Here is a 16510-nt window from a genome sequence, read left to right as displayed (position 1 = left end):
TATGATGATTCATTATTTAACATTTTACATTGGATTGAATTGTACTGAAATGTACTGAAACCATACATTGCGAAATCAACCCTTCAATGCATCCGCTGGGAAGGACTTGTGTTCCTGCTGTCGCAAACATCTGGAATGCCATTTAAAGCATTCTGGCACCCACAGCGCTGCATGCCTTGTGCTGTGGCAAATGTTCAATATGTGCATTCATTTTGTTACACTAGATGTGCCTAACGGCATAGTCACATGCTTACACAGCAGATGCGCTCACACTGAGAAATGCTGGGTGACGTAGCCTAAACAGGAAAAGACCGAGACATTATTTCATCCAAACTCTTTCTGAGTTTGGACCGGTAAGAAAATAATGGGAGAAAATGGTAAAATGTCATGAAATGACCTAAATGGGGGACATTTACTGCATTCCTAAGCATCACACCATTGTGTTTGATAAGCTTGAATAATACAGTATCGTAAAATTAATTAAATGATTCATGAGTCTGGACAAGCTTAATACTGATGTTTTGGATCAATGTGCAATTTTTATCTCCGAAATCTCAAAAACATCCAGTAAAATGAGGACTTTGAGACAGGAGTGCCCATGGCTGGCATTAGTAGGCTTGCTTGGCACACCTCCCGGAGACCCGTCCTGCTGAAAGCCAGTGCTGAGGAAAGCGGCTGTGCCCGGGCCAACTAGAAGAGCAGGCAGGTCTGGAAAACCGACTGCGTTCCCACGGCTTGGCCTTGAAAAAGTGAACACTCCTCTCATTACCAAATCACCAACCGAAAAATCACTCGTAACTGACAGCAATCACCTTAATATTGTTACCGACTGATACAAGAAAAAGCATCAAATGAGTAGATGGTAAATAGACCATTAAGTCCATGAAGTGCCTAAATCCAATAGAGTTTGTAAAATAATGCCATTAAATTATAAAAATCTAATTCCTATTATGAGTGGCAAACAGGATTTAAAGTGATCAGTGTTGAGAATGTTCTTTATTGCTGATGCAAATGAACAATCACAAGTGTCTATTATTATTATCATCATGTACATGGTGGAAATATCTCTTCAGCCAAACCTCATGATAGTGTTGACAAACATCTGCATCCATTTTCACATTTCATGCAGCAACACCAGTAAGAAGATGCATTTTAAAAGCTTTCCTCCTTCCTTCGACACAACACTCACGTTTGCACTGAAACTGCGTCATTATTGGTCATATATTCTGAATAAACCAGGAAAAGAGAAAAAAAAACATGCTCTTTTAGGAAAACTGTTTGAAATGACTAGCTCAAAACACATAAAATATGAAAATATATTCAATGCTACAAGCAGTTAGATGAGCAGTTTATTTGGAATCTTTAACAATTCAGGACATCTAGGTGTGGTTTATCCTGCACAACGAAAAGTAAAAACGTGCAGAAGAAAATAAACTGGATTCTCTGAGCACCTTGGGACCATTAGTTTTGAGTATTATATATGAAAAAATTGTGTCCAAAATGAACTCTTGTTATCCTGAGTGTGTTGTGCTTCCTGTTTACATAACATTTTAACATTTTTTTAGACTCCTGCTCCATTGTCTTCAAGTGACGGCAGGTGATCTGACGACAGCTTCAGTTTTTTCTCTCAAATACACATTCTGTTTTGCACTGGAACCAAAATATCAAGGGGAGGGGAAGGGGATATAAATCAGACGGGATACCAAATTTGGGCATTATGTCCAGCTACTCCCACGCTTATCTCCAAATACCAGTCCGCTACTCCTTTGCCTGCCATTTTAAGCAGACGTGACATTTGTATAAGATATAATAAAATCAAACTTCGTGAAAACAAATCTCAGAATAAGAATAATATATAGTTATTTTTAAGAAATGATAAAAATACCAACGAGACAAGATTGGAAGGCACAACAGTGAAGACAGCGTATCTGTTGGGTCTGTAAACATCTAAGGACGGCTAAGAGGGTCTAGAGGGTCTAGGGTCTTTCAAAGGTGCCAATGAGGAGCCACGCAAGCTCCTCGGGTCATATCAATATCTCATTCATCCATGTGAAGAACATGTTTAAAATATGACATTAGTAGCAGGATCGAAGACATTCGACACGCTGTTCTCATGTCTCTGTTTTCCTTGTTAGTTTCACAGAGGAAAACACAGTCCAAACTCACTATATACTTGCCCCAAACAATCTTCAGTTCCTTATAATGGACATGTATTGTATGGGGATAGAGTTCATACATTTTAGACTCTTGGTTTGTCGTATATTGCTAGGGGCTGGGTAATTTGTGCCTGGCTCTCTGCCAGGCAAGGTGAAGCTCTGTTGATCCAATCCGAACAGGGTTCATTTAGGCATCGTCATACTTCTGCAGTGCCTCCTCCAGCTTGCCTGTGATCTTCTGGAAGAAGCTGATCTGCTGCTGTAGGTAATGTTGCATCTGGGACTTGAAGTCCCGCACTCGAGTCTGATGGAAGTGCTGGATCTCAGCCAGTGTGGCGAAAGAGATGATGTTGCAGCGTTCCCTGATCCCATCTGCCTGCTGGCCCTCCATCTTCCCTTCCTCTACATGCTTCTGGCTCTCCTTCACCTTCGTCAGAGCACCTGTGAAGAGAGCGGAACCAGGATGAGATTAAATATTGACTCCGATTCAATCAAGGGGAAAGTTAGGATAAATGGCTCAACAGGTTATGATCGTCTGTACTTCTGCATGACTGTGAAGAGACCATGATGTCACCTTTATGATACATTTATTAATTTACTATTTATCGCTGGCATGTTTGTAGACCAGGTGTTTTCATAGTTTGGGAAAGTGTAAGTCCACATCAAGTTACATATATAGACCTTCCTGTTGAAGAACTTGACACTGTCTATTTCATTTCTTCCTGTCTTTGCTCCAATTGCTTATTATCAGTTTATTCTTATTTTTTAATGATTGTTTACTTAATAAATAATAATAAATGCTTAATAAATGCTTTGGTATAGCCAACACACTTCAATCTAATACAGTACCAAAAAAACAAACAAACAAAAAAAAAGGAAACACTGATTTCACTGCAGCTGGTGCTACTGAATATATGTTTGAACTGTTGTTCCAGATCTTGTGTCTTCTTCAAGAGGAAGTGAAACGAATGAGTAATGAGCAATGTAAAATCTGCATCGAGCCTTGCCATTATTGCAAAAGAATCTTGCAAACTCTTCGAACATGGAAGTTACATGAAATGCAGTAAAATCATGTTTTCCTGTTAAGAAAGCTTGACTGTACCAGATTGGTAACATTTTTGCAGCATCAACAACAGACAGGGCTGTTTTTTTTCTTACTGGAAATGACTTAGCAGATGGAAAAACACTTGCGAAAGTGCAGTCTAAAGAAGGAAAAAGAGAAGTGTTTATCACTAGCATATACAATATAATAATGTACTATAAGTCAGTCATTATCGGAAATGAAACCCAGACAGGATGAGAAGGTCACTTTAAGGGTGTTTATTTTGCTATAGTGACCAACTGACTGTACCTCATGTACATGGCTACTCAGTAATTAAAAAATAAGCAATCATGGAATATTGATTCGAGAAAGGAAAGAGCTTGCAGCGTGATATGAGAGATGTGGAACTAGCAGTGCAATGCAAGTCGACAATTTCATTCTACAAAGATGTTTGACAGCAGAATGCCATGATTAACCACTCACAGTCGAGTATCACAGATAATATGTTAATTCACACAGTGAATGTGATTTCACAAAATACAACATGCTCCTGGATCAACATCCTTGTTGATCCTGGCACAACATCCCAAACAACCAATCACATTTGAGGGATACATTTACAGGAACTGCTTGTTTTAGGGTTACAACAAGGGTTATTTAGCTATCATTTCCTACTGATTTTTGGGATAAATTATGGGTAGATTTATGTTTAGGGTTAGGTCTATGATTTTGGACATTAATGTATTGATCCAGGAATTCAGGACCAATTTCTATGTATAATATGACTATATATAGCAAAATGCTCAAAACAATTTGTAAAATGACTACGGGACTGACCGTGATAAAACTTCCCACAATATCAGTAAACTTCAAAGACGTCACTTTTTCCAGCCTTGTTCACATTACAATGATGGGAAATGAAAATGAACTATTTAGTGTCACTTTTAGAGTTACTTGACATGATAACAGTCATAGTCATCAAACAGGATCTTCCACCTTATAAGGAAAGAGAAGTGCGTCTAACTGGAAGGAAGAACCGTTACTGCTTATTTGAGTGTAGAAATGCTGGTGAGAATAACTGTATATTGGTGAAATAGCAGATGTTAAGTAAATACTTAATAATACTGTACACTACAGGGGTAAGTGGGATAGTAAAAAAAAACTACTTTTATTCAGCAAGGATGTATAAAATTGATCACAAAATGATTTCTGAAAGATTATGTGATCATTAGAGACTAAAGACTTGGGTAATGGCTGCTGAAAATTCACCTCTGCCATCACAGAAATAAATTTTATTTTAAAATATATTCAAATAGACAGGTTATTTTAAATTGTACTGTTATACTATCAAAAAATATTGGTAAAGGATAGAAATTTCTTTCAAAACATGAAAAAAAAACTTTTGAAAGGTAGTGTGTATTTTGTTTGTCTTTGGGAATGAAGATGTCCCGACCCCTCACTCAGGCAGGCAGGCAGTCAAGGTTCCTGTTTTACTCATGTCAGAAATACTGTTTTTACTTGAGAAAGTGGCTTTGTGGTCAAACCAGTTTTGGTGGCTTCAACAGTAACACATCATCTCTGAAGCAAGTTTATTAATAAAAAACTACGAAGACAAAAACTAGAAGTGAAACTAGAATAAAAACAAAAATGGAGAGTTTACAAAAAAAAAAAAAAACTGAAATGAAACCATAAAAAGTGCAAACTGTGACTTTTTAGGAGGGGACGGTCTAATGCAGCTGAATCATAAATGCTCAAAGTGACGTTACAATTTACTTGTGCATTTGACAAATAAAACTTGGAACGAGAACGTTGAAGGTAATTGGTATTATGTTAAAGATGATTCAGTTTTGTGATAAATTGTGTTGTAGTCAAAGATGGATATGACAATCTGTGGTGTGTTACATACTGAAATATAAAAAAATATTGATAAAAAAAAAAACCTACTCTAAAATGACAGAGATTGTTCCAGTTATTTAAATTTAAATAAAGGTATAGATTCTATAACTATATCTTATGATCTGTCATGATATAATCATTTACTTTAAAAGATGTGTGTATCAGTGGAGTATGGAGCACAGATGGCTGACTTCCCTCCTCAGTGAGAAGAAACATTCAAGACATTCCCAAACATCCCATCCCCCCAAACTCCACACATTCTGCCTTCTGGCCAAAGAAGCCTTCACTTCAGTGTAACCCAGATCCCTGAAATTCCTCAAACACACACACACACACACACACACACACACACACACACACACAGAGTCACACAAATGTCGTTCAAAAGAGCACACAAGAGAAAGACAAGTGCATTTCAAGGAAGACAAGATTCAGGTCAAAGATGAAAGACAGTAATACAGTAAAAACATTCATTTTAAATGTGAAATGTTACAATCTCTTTACTAATTACGTTTCTTTTTAAGGAATCGAATGCATTCAGTTATTTTTGGATCGCTTTTTTTTCACCATCATCTGACTGAGACAGTCTTTTTCCTTGAGAGTGGAAACACCAGTCTCTTGCAGACATTATTTAAACAGGACTGTGTTGTTTTTGCTGTGGACAACGTTTTTTTTTTTTTACTTTTACATGCGACAAGTGTATTTACACAGGAATCACACCTAAATGTCACGTTGTTGACAATTAAGATTAAAGTCATAATGAAACGGAAGTAGAGACATATTTTCTTCCATATTGTGATGTACATTAGATTTGCTGCACTAAAAAATGAATGCAAGCTTGCAGTCGTTTGTATTGCAGCGGGGTTTAAGTTAACTCAATTCTTTCTAGTTTTTGAATAAGGCTGAGTTTAAGACATCTTAAGTAAACATTACAAGCCCAATACATTTTTTTGAAAATGAAAAATATACATGGATAATTTGTTCACAGTAAGATCAATAACATGCATTTAATAAATAGGGCAAATTTTCATTTCTTTAAAGTGGCCCTATTATGCTTTTTCACTTTTTGAATTTTAGTCATCAGTGTCAGGGGTGTGCAGAGGTGCACTGGTGTTCTAAAATGAGGAGGCATTTATTATTATTTTTCTTTCCAAATGTAAATTCATTGCCCAGTAACATTTTCTTTAAATAAACATTACTTACACTATCAGAAAAAGGAAAAAAATATATGTTATATTCTTACATTAACAATGTAATGAATATTCTATTTATTAAAGTCATGTATGAATCTCATAGGGCATTCTACATTTAACCCGCCACCAAACCCACGGCACTTAGAGGTCTCTCTTTTAAGTCTATGGGCCGAAGGGAGGCAAGCCTCTGCTGTAACTTTAACTTCGGGTGACACTGTTGGGGACGGTTACTTCATAATTTTATATTTAGTAACATTTGAGTTGTTTTATTTCTTTAGTATCGACCACTTTCTCATTCAATTTTTTGAAAAGACACTACCTCCCTTGCCTCCTCAGAGGAAACGCCCCTGGTCAGTGTGTAGTGTGTATGTTTAAAAAGATCTACAAAGTTACAAAACTCAAAGTTCACTACAAAGGGAGATATTTCATTTTTAAAAATTCCCTTTTCAAGAACTACAACGAACGGCTCGTTTGAACTACAGCGTTGTTTTCTGGGGTTTTGTGATGTCATGAAGCGGCCCATTAGAATAACCTTAAAATAATTCCCGCCTACAGAAATTCAAATGGCTGGTGGGTGGAGAGGGGTTGTGGTAAGAATGCTTGGTTGAGTGCATCAGACAAGACGATGAAGAAGAAGTGCTGCTGTAGCATCAGGTTTTCGCAATGTTATTACACATGCACCTGAATTATTATGTATGTAAATATGTTACAATTATGAAAATGTTTTAGAATAAATTACTGACAGTACAATACTGGACAATGATGCAATCTGCAGAATTTACACTTCAATTATGAGACTACAGTGTTTCCCATATATTGAGTGTGGGAGTTTTTATATCACATATATTTTTTTATATCACATATATATATATATTTATATATATATATATATATATATATATGTATACATATTTTAATCAATTATTTAGAGATACTTTTGATTATTACAAATTAATTAAACCATTCAAATGGATTCCAGAAAATTTATGAAAAACTGAATTTGGCAAAAATAAAATAAAATTTGAGAGAAAAAAAATATATATATTTTTCTAAAACTCCAACACAAAAGCAACATGGCATCCCCAGACCATGTCCAGAGCTGGAGTGGAGACCCCTTATCTGACATCTTACAGATTACACAACTAACACCTCAGTTAATAATAGTACATACTAAAAATAGGATACATTTACATTACTCAAGCCACCAAAACATGTTTTCTCAATCAAGGCTTTAGTTTGAGTACATTTATTGCTAACAATCATGTATTAAAACAGCCTTTAGTAGGTGGAATATCAAACATAAGAGCTACTACAAGGCTGCACCACAAGCCAGTTGTATGGAAACAGTCTGAAAAAGGAGGAGACACACGTGGGAAGCTGCGCTCGACTGGGCCGCTATAAAGCCTGCTGCCGCAGAACCTCTTCAGGCATTACGTAATAGGTACTATTACACAACACAATCCTGCCATTGAACTGAGACCAGAGAACAAGTCCCATACTGATTCCCGACCATATTACCCAGACATGGATCATGACATTTGACACAGGACTTTGGTTGGATTATAACACAGGTGTCTGATTATATATTCCAGCCTTACAAACAAAGAAATCATTTGGCTTTTCAAACAAATGAGAAGGCAAATGCAGAACACAATGGCAAAGGTGAGTGAGAGCAAGTCCAATTTGCTTTGGAACTTCACCATATTCATGGGCATTATGAGGATAATACAAAAGTCATCAGCTGTGAATTACAAGACATTTGCCAGAATAGAGACCAATGAATTTTAGCTTTCAGCCTATTTCAGAAGCTGCTGCCTCTTCTTTGGTGGCTGACGCTAATCATTATCTTCCTGATAAGCAGTGTTGGTCATCTTACTTGAAAAAAGTAATTAGTTACAGTTACAAATTACTTCTCCCAAAATGTAATTGAGTTAGTAACTCAGTTACCACATTGTAAAAGTAATTAGTTACTCAGCAAAGTAACTGTGACGTTATTTTTTATGTTCTATAACGCTATTATGTCCTATAACATCTTTAATATATAAGATTTTTATATTAACTGATTGAAGAATAAAAACACTAAGTATTTTAGAAAATGTTGTATTCATTTGATCTCAATATAGTACAGCCTGCCATATGATATGCATAGAAATAAAAACATATAAAAATTTATATTGAAAATAAAATTAGTATAAAATTAAGACAAACTAATTTAAACTTTGACATTAGTGCAAATCTCTGTAACGGTATATTAGGGCAAAGTTACTGCACAATAAACAGAACACTATCCAACTAAAGCGCAAATAAAGCGTCTGGCGCGAGTGATTTCAATGTTAAAGGGCAACTAAACCCCTGGTCAGAGCCTGACTCCACCCACTGGCAATATTTGAAAAATGCTGAAAAGTGGGCAGAGCACAGCGGAGATAGAGGGGATGAACCGAGGGCGGGGCTGAGCGGGTGGGGCGTGAACATGAGACCCGCAGTGACGGATTGATTGACAGCTGCTGTCAGAGTCGCTAAAATGGAGAGTGACTGTAGTGACGCAAGTAGCTTTGCAACAGAGCGTTCATTTGAAGTAGAGGACTTTTTTCCCCCACCTTCACCTGAAGTGGATGATGTCGAGGTGTCTGTGGCCTGAGCCATATCAATTCGAGCCGCTGGCTCAAACTGCGGTCTTAAGTCTCTTTTCAGCGCGAGCTGTGTGGAGAAGCCCATTTCCACCTCCATTGCGTTGGAGAAGCAATCCCGCGTAAAATGCAGTTTGCACACTCTAGCTCTAGGCGGGAACTCGCGGTCTTCCAGGCCAAGTGCATGCAACCACTGGCGCCTAATTTTAAAGTCTGCTGGAAAACTATGCAGTCCAGCAGTACTGTCGCAACCAGCAACACTACACCTACGTACCATCCTGACAACTGTATTAAATACAGATAAATCTACACCAACTTGAAGCTATCCTAACTGATGCAATATATGCTCCTAACTATGCTTCTAACAATACTAACGTTACACTAACAACTATGCTAATTAACTACATAGGCTACACGAAATAATCTAAATAACTATATAAATGCTATGCTAAATAGATGCTATAATAGTCTATCCTGGTAGTTTTCAATACTCGCAATTCCAACTCCTGACTCACTACAGTCAGTGATTTTGACGGAACAAGATTGTTTTATACTGCCAAGGGCGTGGTAACTCGTACAGAGGGGCGTGGTGAGCTGGAAACTGCTTACATCACCTGCCACCGCAACATCCAATAGGAAAAATCAACTGTAGTAGCCACCATTCAACCTGAAGAGGGCAGCACTCAGACGTTTTTACACCATATATTGTATAATTAAAACACTTTATACTCAAATGTCAAAAAAGTTACTCGAATCAATGAACAGCACTAATAAAGCCCCATTCTAACAGATCATTAACTAAAAAAAGTTGGTTTAGGGTTTAGTTACTCTTTAAGTCAATGCAACGACGACAACCTCCGAAAATCGGCAAACACATTTTTAAATAAACCGCATATTTGAGTTTAAAACAACTACATTCTCGCATGAAATACTTTTAAAACTACATTTCATGACACGATAACAGTAATATTTAGAAAACTATCTGAATAAAAATGGTGGTTGAAAATGCTGCGTGAACTCAACTGGCAGAAGCCCCCACATGCCGCGAATTCACGTTTGTTGTGAAGTTAATTTCGCACGCGAATGAAGCTTATGAATTCAAAATGTTCAAGCATCCAACTACGCACGAATAGCGCGAGTTATTCGTGCAAGTCGCGTCTGGTTTGAACACAGCATTAAATATTCAGTACAGTAACATGCTAGCATGTGTTGATGTGAGGTGGTTCATAAGATGTGAGTTGCTTGAGGCAGACGTGGATAAAGTCTTTTTTGCTGGGCATACCGACCGTGCATGTTACAGAAACATTCTTGCCTTTAATTTCCGGTACTTCCAGTTCGAGAACGCCATTATCGCTGATGCCGTCTTGTGTTTAGTGGTTGTCAGAGCGTGCAGTGAGACAGCGTGAGCAGGGCACCGCCCACAAAGCCAATCATCATCGGATTTGCAACGGTGTCAGGCAGCTGATGTGTAGCCACTAGCCAAAGCATGACTCCTTGCGCTTTATTCAACCAAATTGTAGTAACGCGACACTTTACATTCTCAGTAAAGATAACGGCGTTGCAATGATGGGAAAAGTAATTAATTAGATTACTCCGTTACTGAAAATTAAACTCCGTTAGTAACGCCGTTATATTTAAACGCCGTTACTTCCAACACTGCTGATAAACAGCAGAGACAGTGAAGGCTTAAAGTAGCAATTAGGTACTTTCCCTCACGGTTGATGGATTAATATGGTCGTTCACTCCAATATTAATGTTTTGTCATCAGTTACTCACACTCAAGTCATTCCCAACCCTGCATTATTTTCTCCCTTCATTGAAACACAAGAGAAAATACTAGGCAGAGCATTCCAGCTGCTCTGTCATACAAAGAGATCAAACCAATACTTGTATTCAGCATAGATGAATTAAACTGATTAAAAGTGACCGTGCAGACTTTTGACATTGCTACAGTACTATAGTCAAATATTTTTTTAACTTTCTATTCAAAGAATCCTAAAAAAAAACAAAAAAAAAAAAAAACAGTTTTTACCCAAATATTACATACTACTACTAATAACTAAATATTTAATTAATAGCATATTGATGGCTGCTGAAAATTTAGCTTTGCCATCACATTCAATTACATTTATTTAAAACATTCAAATAGAAAACAGTTATTTTAAATTATAATATTTCACAAAATTACTGTTTTCACTGTGATTTAAAAGAAAATGTAGCCTTGGTGGGCATAAAAGACTTATTGAAAAAATATTTCAGTCATGTCATGTCTTGGGATAGGCCTAGATTGTAAAATCTTTCTTTATATAAAAAAATGGTCTTAGTGGACTAGATCAGCTGATGCTTAGATCAAAAAATTAAAAGGAAACATATTGCTGCTGCTAGAGAGAGGAAGATCCCTAAAGCAGATAGGCAGGTGGTGCCGGGGAGGCGGTGGGCTTAGATGAGGACCCACACTGCGTGCAGACAGTATTTATCGAATACGTCCTGGTTAGGTAAACAGTAATGAGTATGTGAATCCAATTGGCTGGGAACACTGAAATGAACGAACCAATTAGAACACAAATAGAGTTTCATGGCTGAACTGTTCATTTTTTAAAATCATGCTCAACGCGAATTTATGTTGTTTTAAAAAAGAGAAGTCTTTTTGTCCTTTCAAGCAAAAAAGATTGGGTAGATAATGACATCATTTTCAGTTTAAACTCACTTGTTTCTGATGGGAAAATGACTCAAATTAAATGTGCAGGAAGCTTCTGTCTTACACTAAAGCTACATTTTGGCTTCAGAAGACTTGGAAGAAAGCACACTTTAGAAAATCTTGTGTTTCATGAAAGAGAGGAAAAGCTGAGAAGGTAAATTATGCTGAAATAGGGTTTTTCCAGACTTAACCTCAAGAGATAATGGTAGACATTGCTACAACACAATGAACACTGGAAATGTGTCAAACAGGCAACAGGTTTTAGCTATAGCCTTGCTGTGTGTGGTTGAGGGTCTATGCACAATGCTGACTTCCCCAGTTATACTAACCACATCACATCACATCTGAGTCAATATTTCCTCTCATTGTAAAAAGAAACACGTACATCAATGCACATCACAGAGAAGCAACGAAAAAAAAAAAAGATTCCATTAATATCAACGTCAGTATGTTCACTAATGGCTCTCTAGTACCTTCAATTCCATTGCTAATGGAGGTTCTATAGTGACGCAAATCAATACATGCTGTGCTCATGCGTATTTTATCAAAAAAATAAAAATAATAAAAAGGTTGTAACATTTATCGCCGTGGACATGATGAATGCCTTGAAATTTGATAATCTCAACAAAAAAAAAAAACACAGCAATAAAAAAACACCAAAAGCATTATATTACATTTACACAGGTAAAAGCAAATCATAAGCTTTCATCTGTTGTTTACTGAGGTGTGTTGTGGTTTATTTGTTTGTAGACTATATCTGATATGCAGTTGTTTTATGGTATTGATTTTCCAATCACCATGAGATTTATTCAAAAAATTGACAGCATTTGAGTGGGTAAACAGATGACGAATGACAGTAAGAAGAAACTGCAACAAAATACAGCTATACAACCAGAGTTCAAAGCCAAAATTATCATTATAACTTCTGAAAGCTAGATAACTGAATGTGTGTGGGGACATGAGGCAGGAAGTGGTTATCATATGGACCCCACACACCCCTCATGGGGTTTGTTTGCCATTAGACATTCTAGTCACAGAGGTGATAGAAGGTGGACAGGTTTGCTCATAGTTTTTTAGACTCATTCAAGGCATGGAATAAATGATTGTTTCTTAAAAACCCGTAGATGTTTGATCAAGTTAACTGTGAAATTGTGGGTGAAACAACAGATACAATGGAGAAAAGATTTAATTTTATCCTTTATAATAATCTATAATAAGGCTCTTTCTGCCGTACTAACATTATATGGTGACAATGACAATAAGAATTTACTCAAATACACTACACCTTTTGGCAAATGCTCATGTATGGCATATGGGCTTCAGCAAGCAGCAAGTGACCTCAGTGCTAGACTGTCAGCTGGATCTGTCACAGACCGAGGCCTCTCTGCTGGAAGTACGACACAGCATTTCAATTTTTCCAAAGCATTGTGCAAACACAATAGAATGATGGTGTCTACAGCACCAGTCTGTACCTCATTAAACATCTGGTTTACACATTTAACTCTCATGAAAAATAAATATAGCTACATTTAGGACACTTTTTTTTAAATCTACAAGATCAAAACATTCACTACATTCCCGTAAGGAGATGGCAGACTGCCCTGTAGCTCGTAGACATCTCTGTGGGCTTTGACAAAAGCACACTGTTTGTTCACGTTGTGGTTTCGAGTTGCCACATACGTGTGGACTGTTGAAACAGCAAGTAAAACATAAAAGACAATAAGTATATAAATGCTAGGCTACATTATAAAATATTCTTAATATCCTTGCTAAAAAAAGGTATTGGAAAAAAAAAGTACTGACCCCAAAACTGGGCTCATAAGCTTGTGACAATTTTTTTTCTTATGATAGATGTGGATTTTTGTTTGGCCATTTCATTTGACTCATTAACTGCATCATGTCTACTGCATGATGTAACTGCAGTGAAACTGAGAAAAGATTATAAAAAACATTTGAAATGAACATTGTCTTGATTGAAAAATGTATGTGATATCAACCGATTTATGAGAACTACATTACAAGCAAATGGCTCCATCTTAAAAATGACTGAGACAAAAAAGGAAGTCTATCTAAATAATGATCTCAGACTGTAGGAACTCTGCAAATGTTAATGTAATCTTCATACATATTTGAGCAGTTAATCAAACAGCTGAAGGTGCGTTCGTTACACTTCCTGCACCCTCCTTATTTGTATTCAGAAGCATCATGATTTCAGATTCCTACATGCTTTTGATCTGAAAAAAAAAAAAAGAATTATTTTCTAATGTGATCAAGGACATTATCAGCTGTTAGGTGTTAGAAATGTGTCACAATAAAATCCATGTTCAAATCAAAGCCATTCACTGAATGATTGCATGTGTACTGAAACTCCCCCATCAACCTTCTTTGAACAATGCAGTACGTCAACAGTTTCAGTCTGTCATTGTATGTGTCTAATTTACCAGCCACAGAATAAACACACAAGGCACGTCAGCAACAGCTCACCCCATGTGACTCAGCAGTCAGATGAAACCAGGACGGCCAGTGAACTCTTCAGTGCCACTTCAATTCAAACAAATCAGTCAAGCAAAGCAAACAATTCTGAGAGCAGGTGACCCTGTTGTCTATCATATCCACTGATCTCAAGCTAAACATAGTTTCAAGTATATTTCTATTATAATAACACTGTTAAATAAGTGAATGCGTACCTTTCTGTACGTGAATGATATCTGGGTAATTGGTAAGGTGTCCTTGGTACAGGGCTAACAAATCCATCAATGGGTCCACATCTTGTTTAGGCTGCTCCACAAAGAAGTCTCCGATAGCTTCGTAGGCTTCCCCCGTATACGCTATTGCTTGGTTCAAACCGACCGAGTATGACTGCTGGTCAATCTCGAACGCTTGGTTTAGATACTTAAAAGACAGTCCCACTTTCTGATACTCTTTCTTAAACCCGGCTATCTGCTTCCTTGCGAACTCATTGAGTGTGGCATTGACTTGGATTACACTGTCATCCATTTTCTTGGTGAAGGCCTTGAATCCGTCAATCCTGCTTTCGACATCTTGCAGGTCAAGAGGGGCGGCTGGAGTGCTAATGGTGAGGAAGAAGTTGGCACCGACCATTTCGTCCTTCTCGGCTTTCCTCTTCCCTTGCTTCCAAGACTTCTCATCCATGCTGGAGCAGGTGAGGAAGTGCTGGAAAACATCACACCGGGCTAGTACAGGGTGGCTGGTCATATGATTCATCCACCATATCAACCCTCTTCTCCTTTTCGAAATGAAGTCTTCTTCGAAGCGGCCGGTGGCTTGTTTTTCTGGGATGTGTGGCACTGAAATGACAGGAAATTTCTCCACCAATCTGGCGTAGAGCCAATCGAAATGCTTATATCTTCTGTTGACCTGGTTCTGCGTGTGGGTGGGCGTCAGCTTGTAGGAAATGTAACTTTTCATGCCTTTGAATTTGGTCTGCTTGGTGGGGTCATCAATAGTGCAAGTGAACGGGTATGGGTTCTCCTGCCACTCCGGACCGTACTGACCCATCACCACGCAGATTTTATCCCCATCCTTCACAAAGCCGGACGCTTCCCCAAGCACAAACGCCTCACCGCCCGACTTCACAAAGGTGGAGAACCTGTTCAGATTTCTGCTGACCGTTGCTGAACTTTTGGCTTGCTGTACACCTCTAGGCATGGAGGAGGTAGAGATGCTGTAGCCAGAGGGTCCGTTTCCTTCATAATTCCTATATCCTCCACCAACAACCCTTGGTTCATCAGCTACAGATGAGTGATCGTCCCAGTCATCATCCCAGTCATCATCACTGGCTGGAGTCCCTGGATGATGATGTTGTTGTTGCTGAGGTAGTGCAGGGTAGGCTGTGATGCTGGATGCTGGTGCAGTGCTGTAGCTCTCTTGAGTCTGATTTTTGAAGTCAAAACCACCAGTGGGAATGTTGGCATATCGAGAGTTGTTGTTAAAAGATGAGAAGGTGTCAGTCCTCAATATCTCGACGTAGGACGCAGGCAAGAGCCCTCTCTCCCCTCTACTGTTCGACCCCTCCAGCCAGCCCTCAATGTCCTGCTCGCTGTACAGAGTTATAATCTCGTGCTCTTTCACCGATATCTCTCCTGGGTTTTCTGAATTAAAGTCATACAGTGCTCTCGCTCGCAAAGCCATATTTCCAAGCTGCGATTAATTTAAAAGCGTATAAGGTTAGCGAATCAGCAACCCAACTCCAACCCAAACTCACTCACTCTCTCGCTCACTCCCTGATCTGCAATACTGACAACAACTTGCGCGTCAGCGTCCTCTTCACACTGGTCCTATGATAACCTGACAATCAATTAACTGTCGCGCTTAAAATCCTCAGAGCATGAGCAGAAGTCATTTCTTCCTCTGTGGAGTTTACCGTCCAGAGCCCCGTTGCTGTTTGCCTGTCCCACACAGACCGCAGTGCACTCACTCACTCACCCACAGCACGCCGAGCACAAGCAAGCAGTGCGGATAGTCGAGGGGCGGAGCTGGGAGCTGAGCACAAGGCAGCACGAATCAAACCAAGTGAGAAGTGACTGATTCACGAGAGTCGGTTCTTTTGAACAGTTCTTTACAATGATTACGCCATTACGTCTTCACCTTGGATATTAAATTCACCCAGTTAAACGTACAGTATGGGATTTTTGGCCACCAGGGGTCCCTCAATCAAAATAATAACATAAGACGTACTTTGATGACGTCGGAATAGAGCGTGGGCTAATGGGAGTTGTTGTCATTGGAACACGCGCTCTGTCGCTCCCCACATTTCTCAATCATTCTAACTTAGTATTTTGACAATCACGTCTTTTCGAACGGAGAGATATATGAATTATCAGACCCCTGTCAAATCAATATTCCATCTAGCTAGTAGTAATATATGTTAAAAAACA

The 16510-nt window shown here is 38.3% G+C and overlaps 1 protein-coding gene across 1 annotated transcript; it reads right to left on the bottom strand.

Moving 5' to 3' along the window:
- Positions 1-977: 977 nt before the first annotated feature.
- On the bottom strand, positions 978-16116 carry snx18a (sorting nexin 18a). Its single transcript, XM_059550345.1, has 2 exons — positions 14300-16116; positions 978-2597 (listed from the first exon to the last, which is right to left on the bottom strand). The coding sequence occupies exons 1-2, from the start codon at positions 15762-15764 to the stop codon at positions 2344-2346; spliced, it is 1719 nt and encodes a 572-aa protein (XP_059406328.1). The 5' UTR covers positions 15765-16116; the 3' UTR covers positions 978-2343.
- Positions 16117-16510: the final 394 nt, after the last annotated feature.

Source organism: Carassius carassius, chromosome 5 (genome assembly GCF_963082965.1).
Source record: "Carassius carassius chromosome 5, fCarCar2.1, whole genome shotgun sequence".
Lineage (NCBI taxonomy): Eukaryota > Metazoa > Chordata > Actinopteri > Cypriniformes > Cyprinidae > Carassius > Carassius carassius.
This window is presented reverse-complemented; position numbering and strand designations above follow the sequence as displayed.

What these genes read in the sequence shown, in the direction of transcription:
- snx18a (XM_059550345.1), bottom strand. Translation starts at nt 15,764, where the DNA reads ATGGCTTTGCGAGCGAGAGCACTGTATGACTTTAATTCAGAAAACCCA. An exon ending in TATCATTCACGTACAGAAAG is followed by an intron (nt 2,598 to 14,299) that starts GTACGCATTCAC and finishes CTCTCTTCACAG; the next exon opens with GTGCTCTGACGAAGGTGAAG.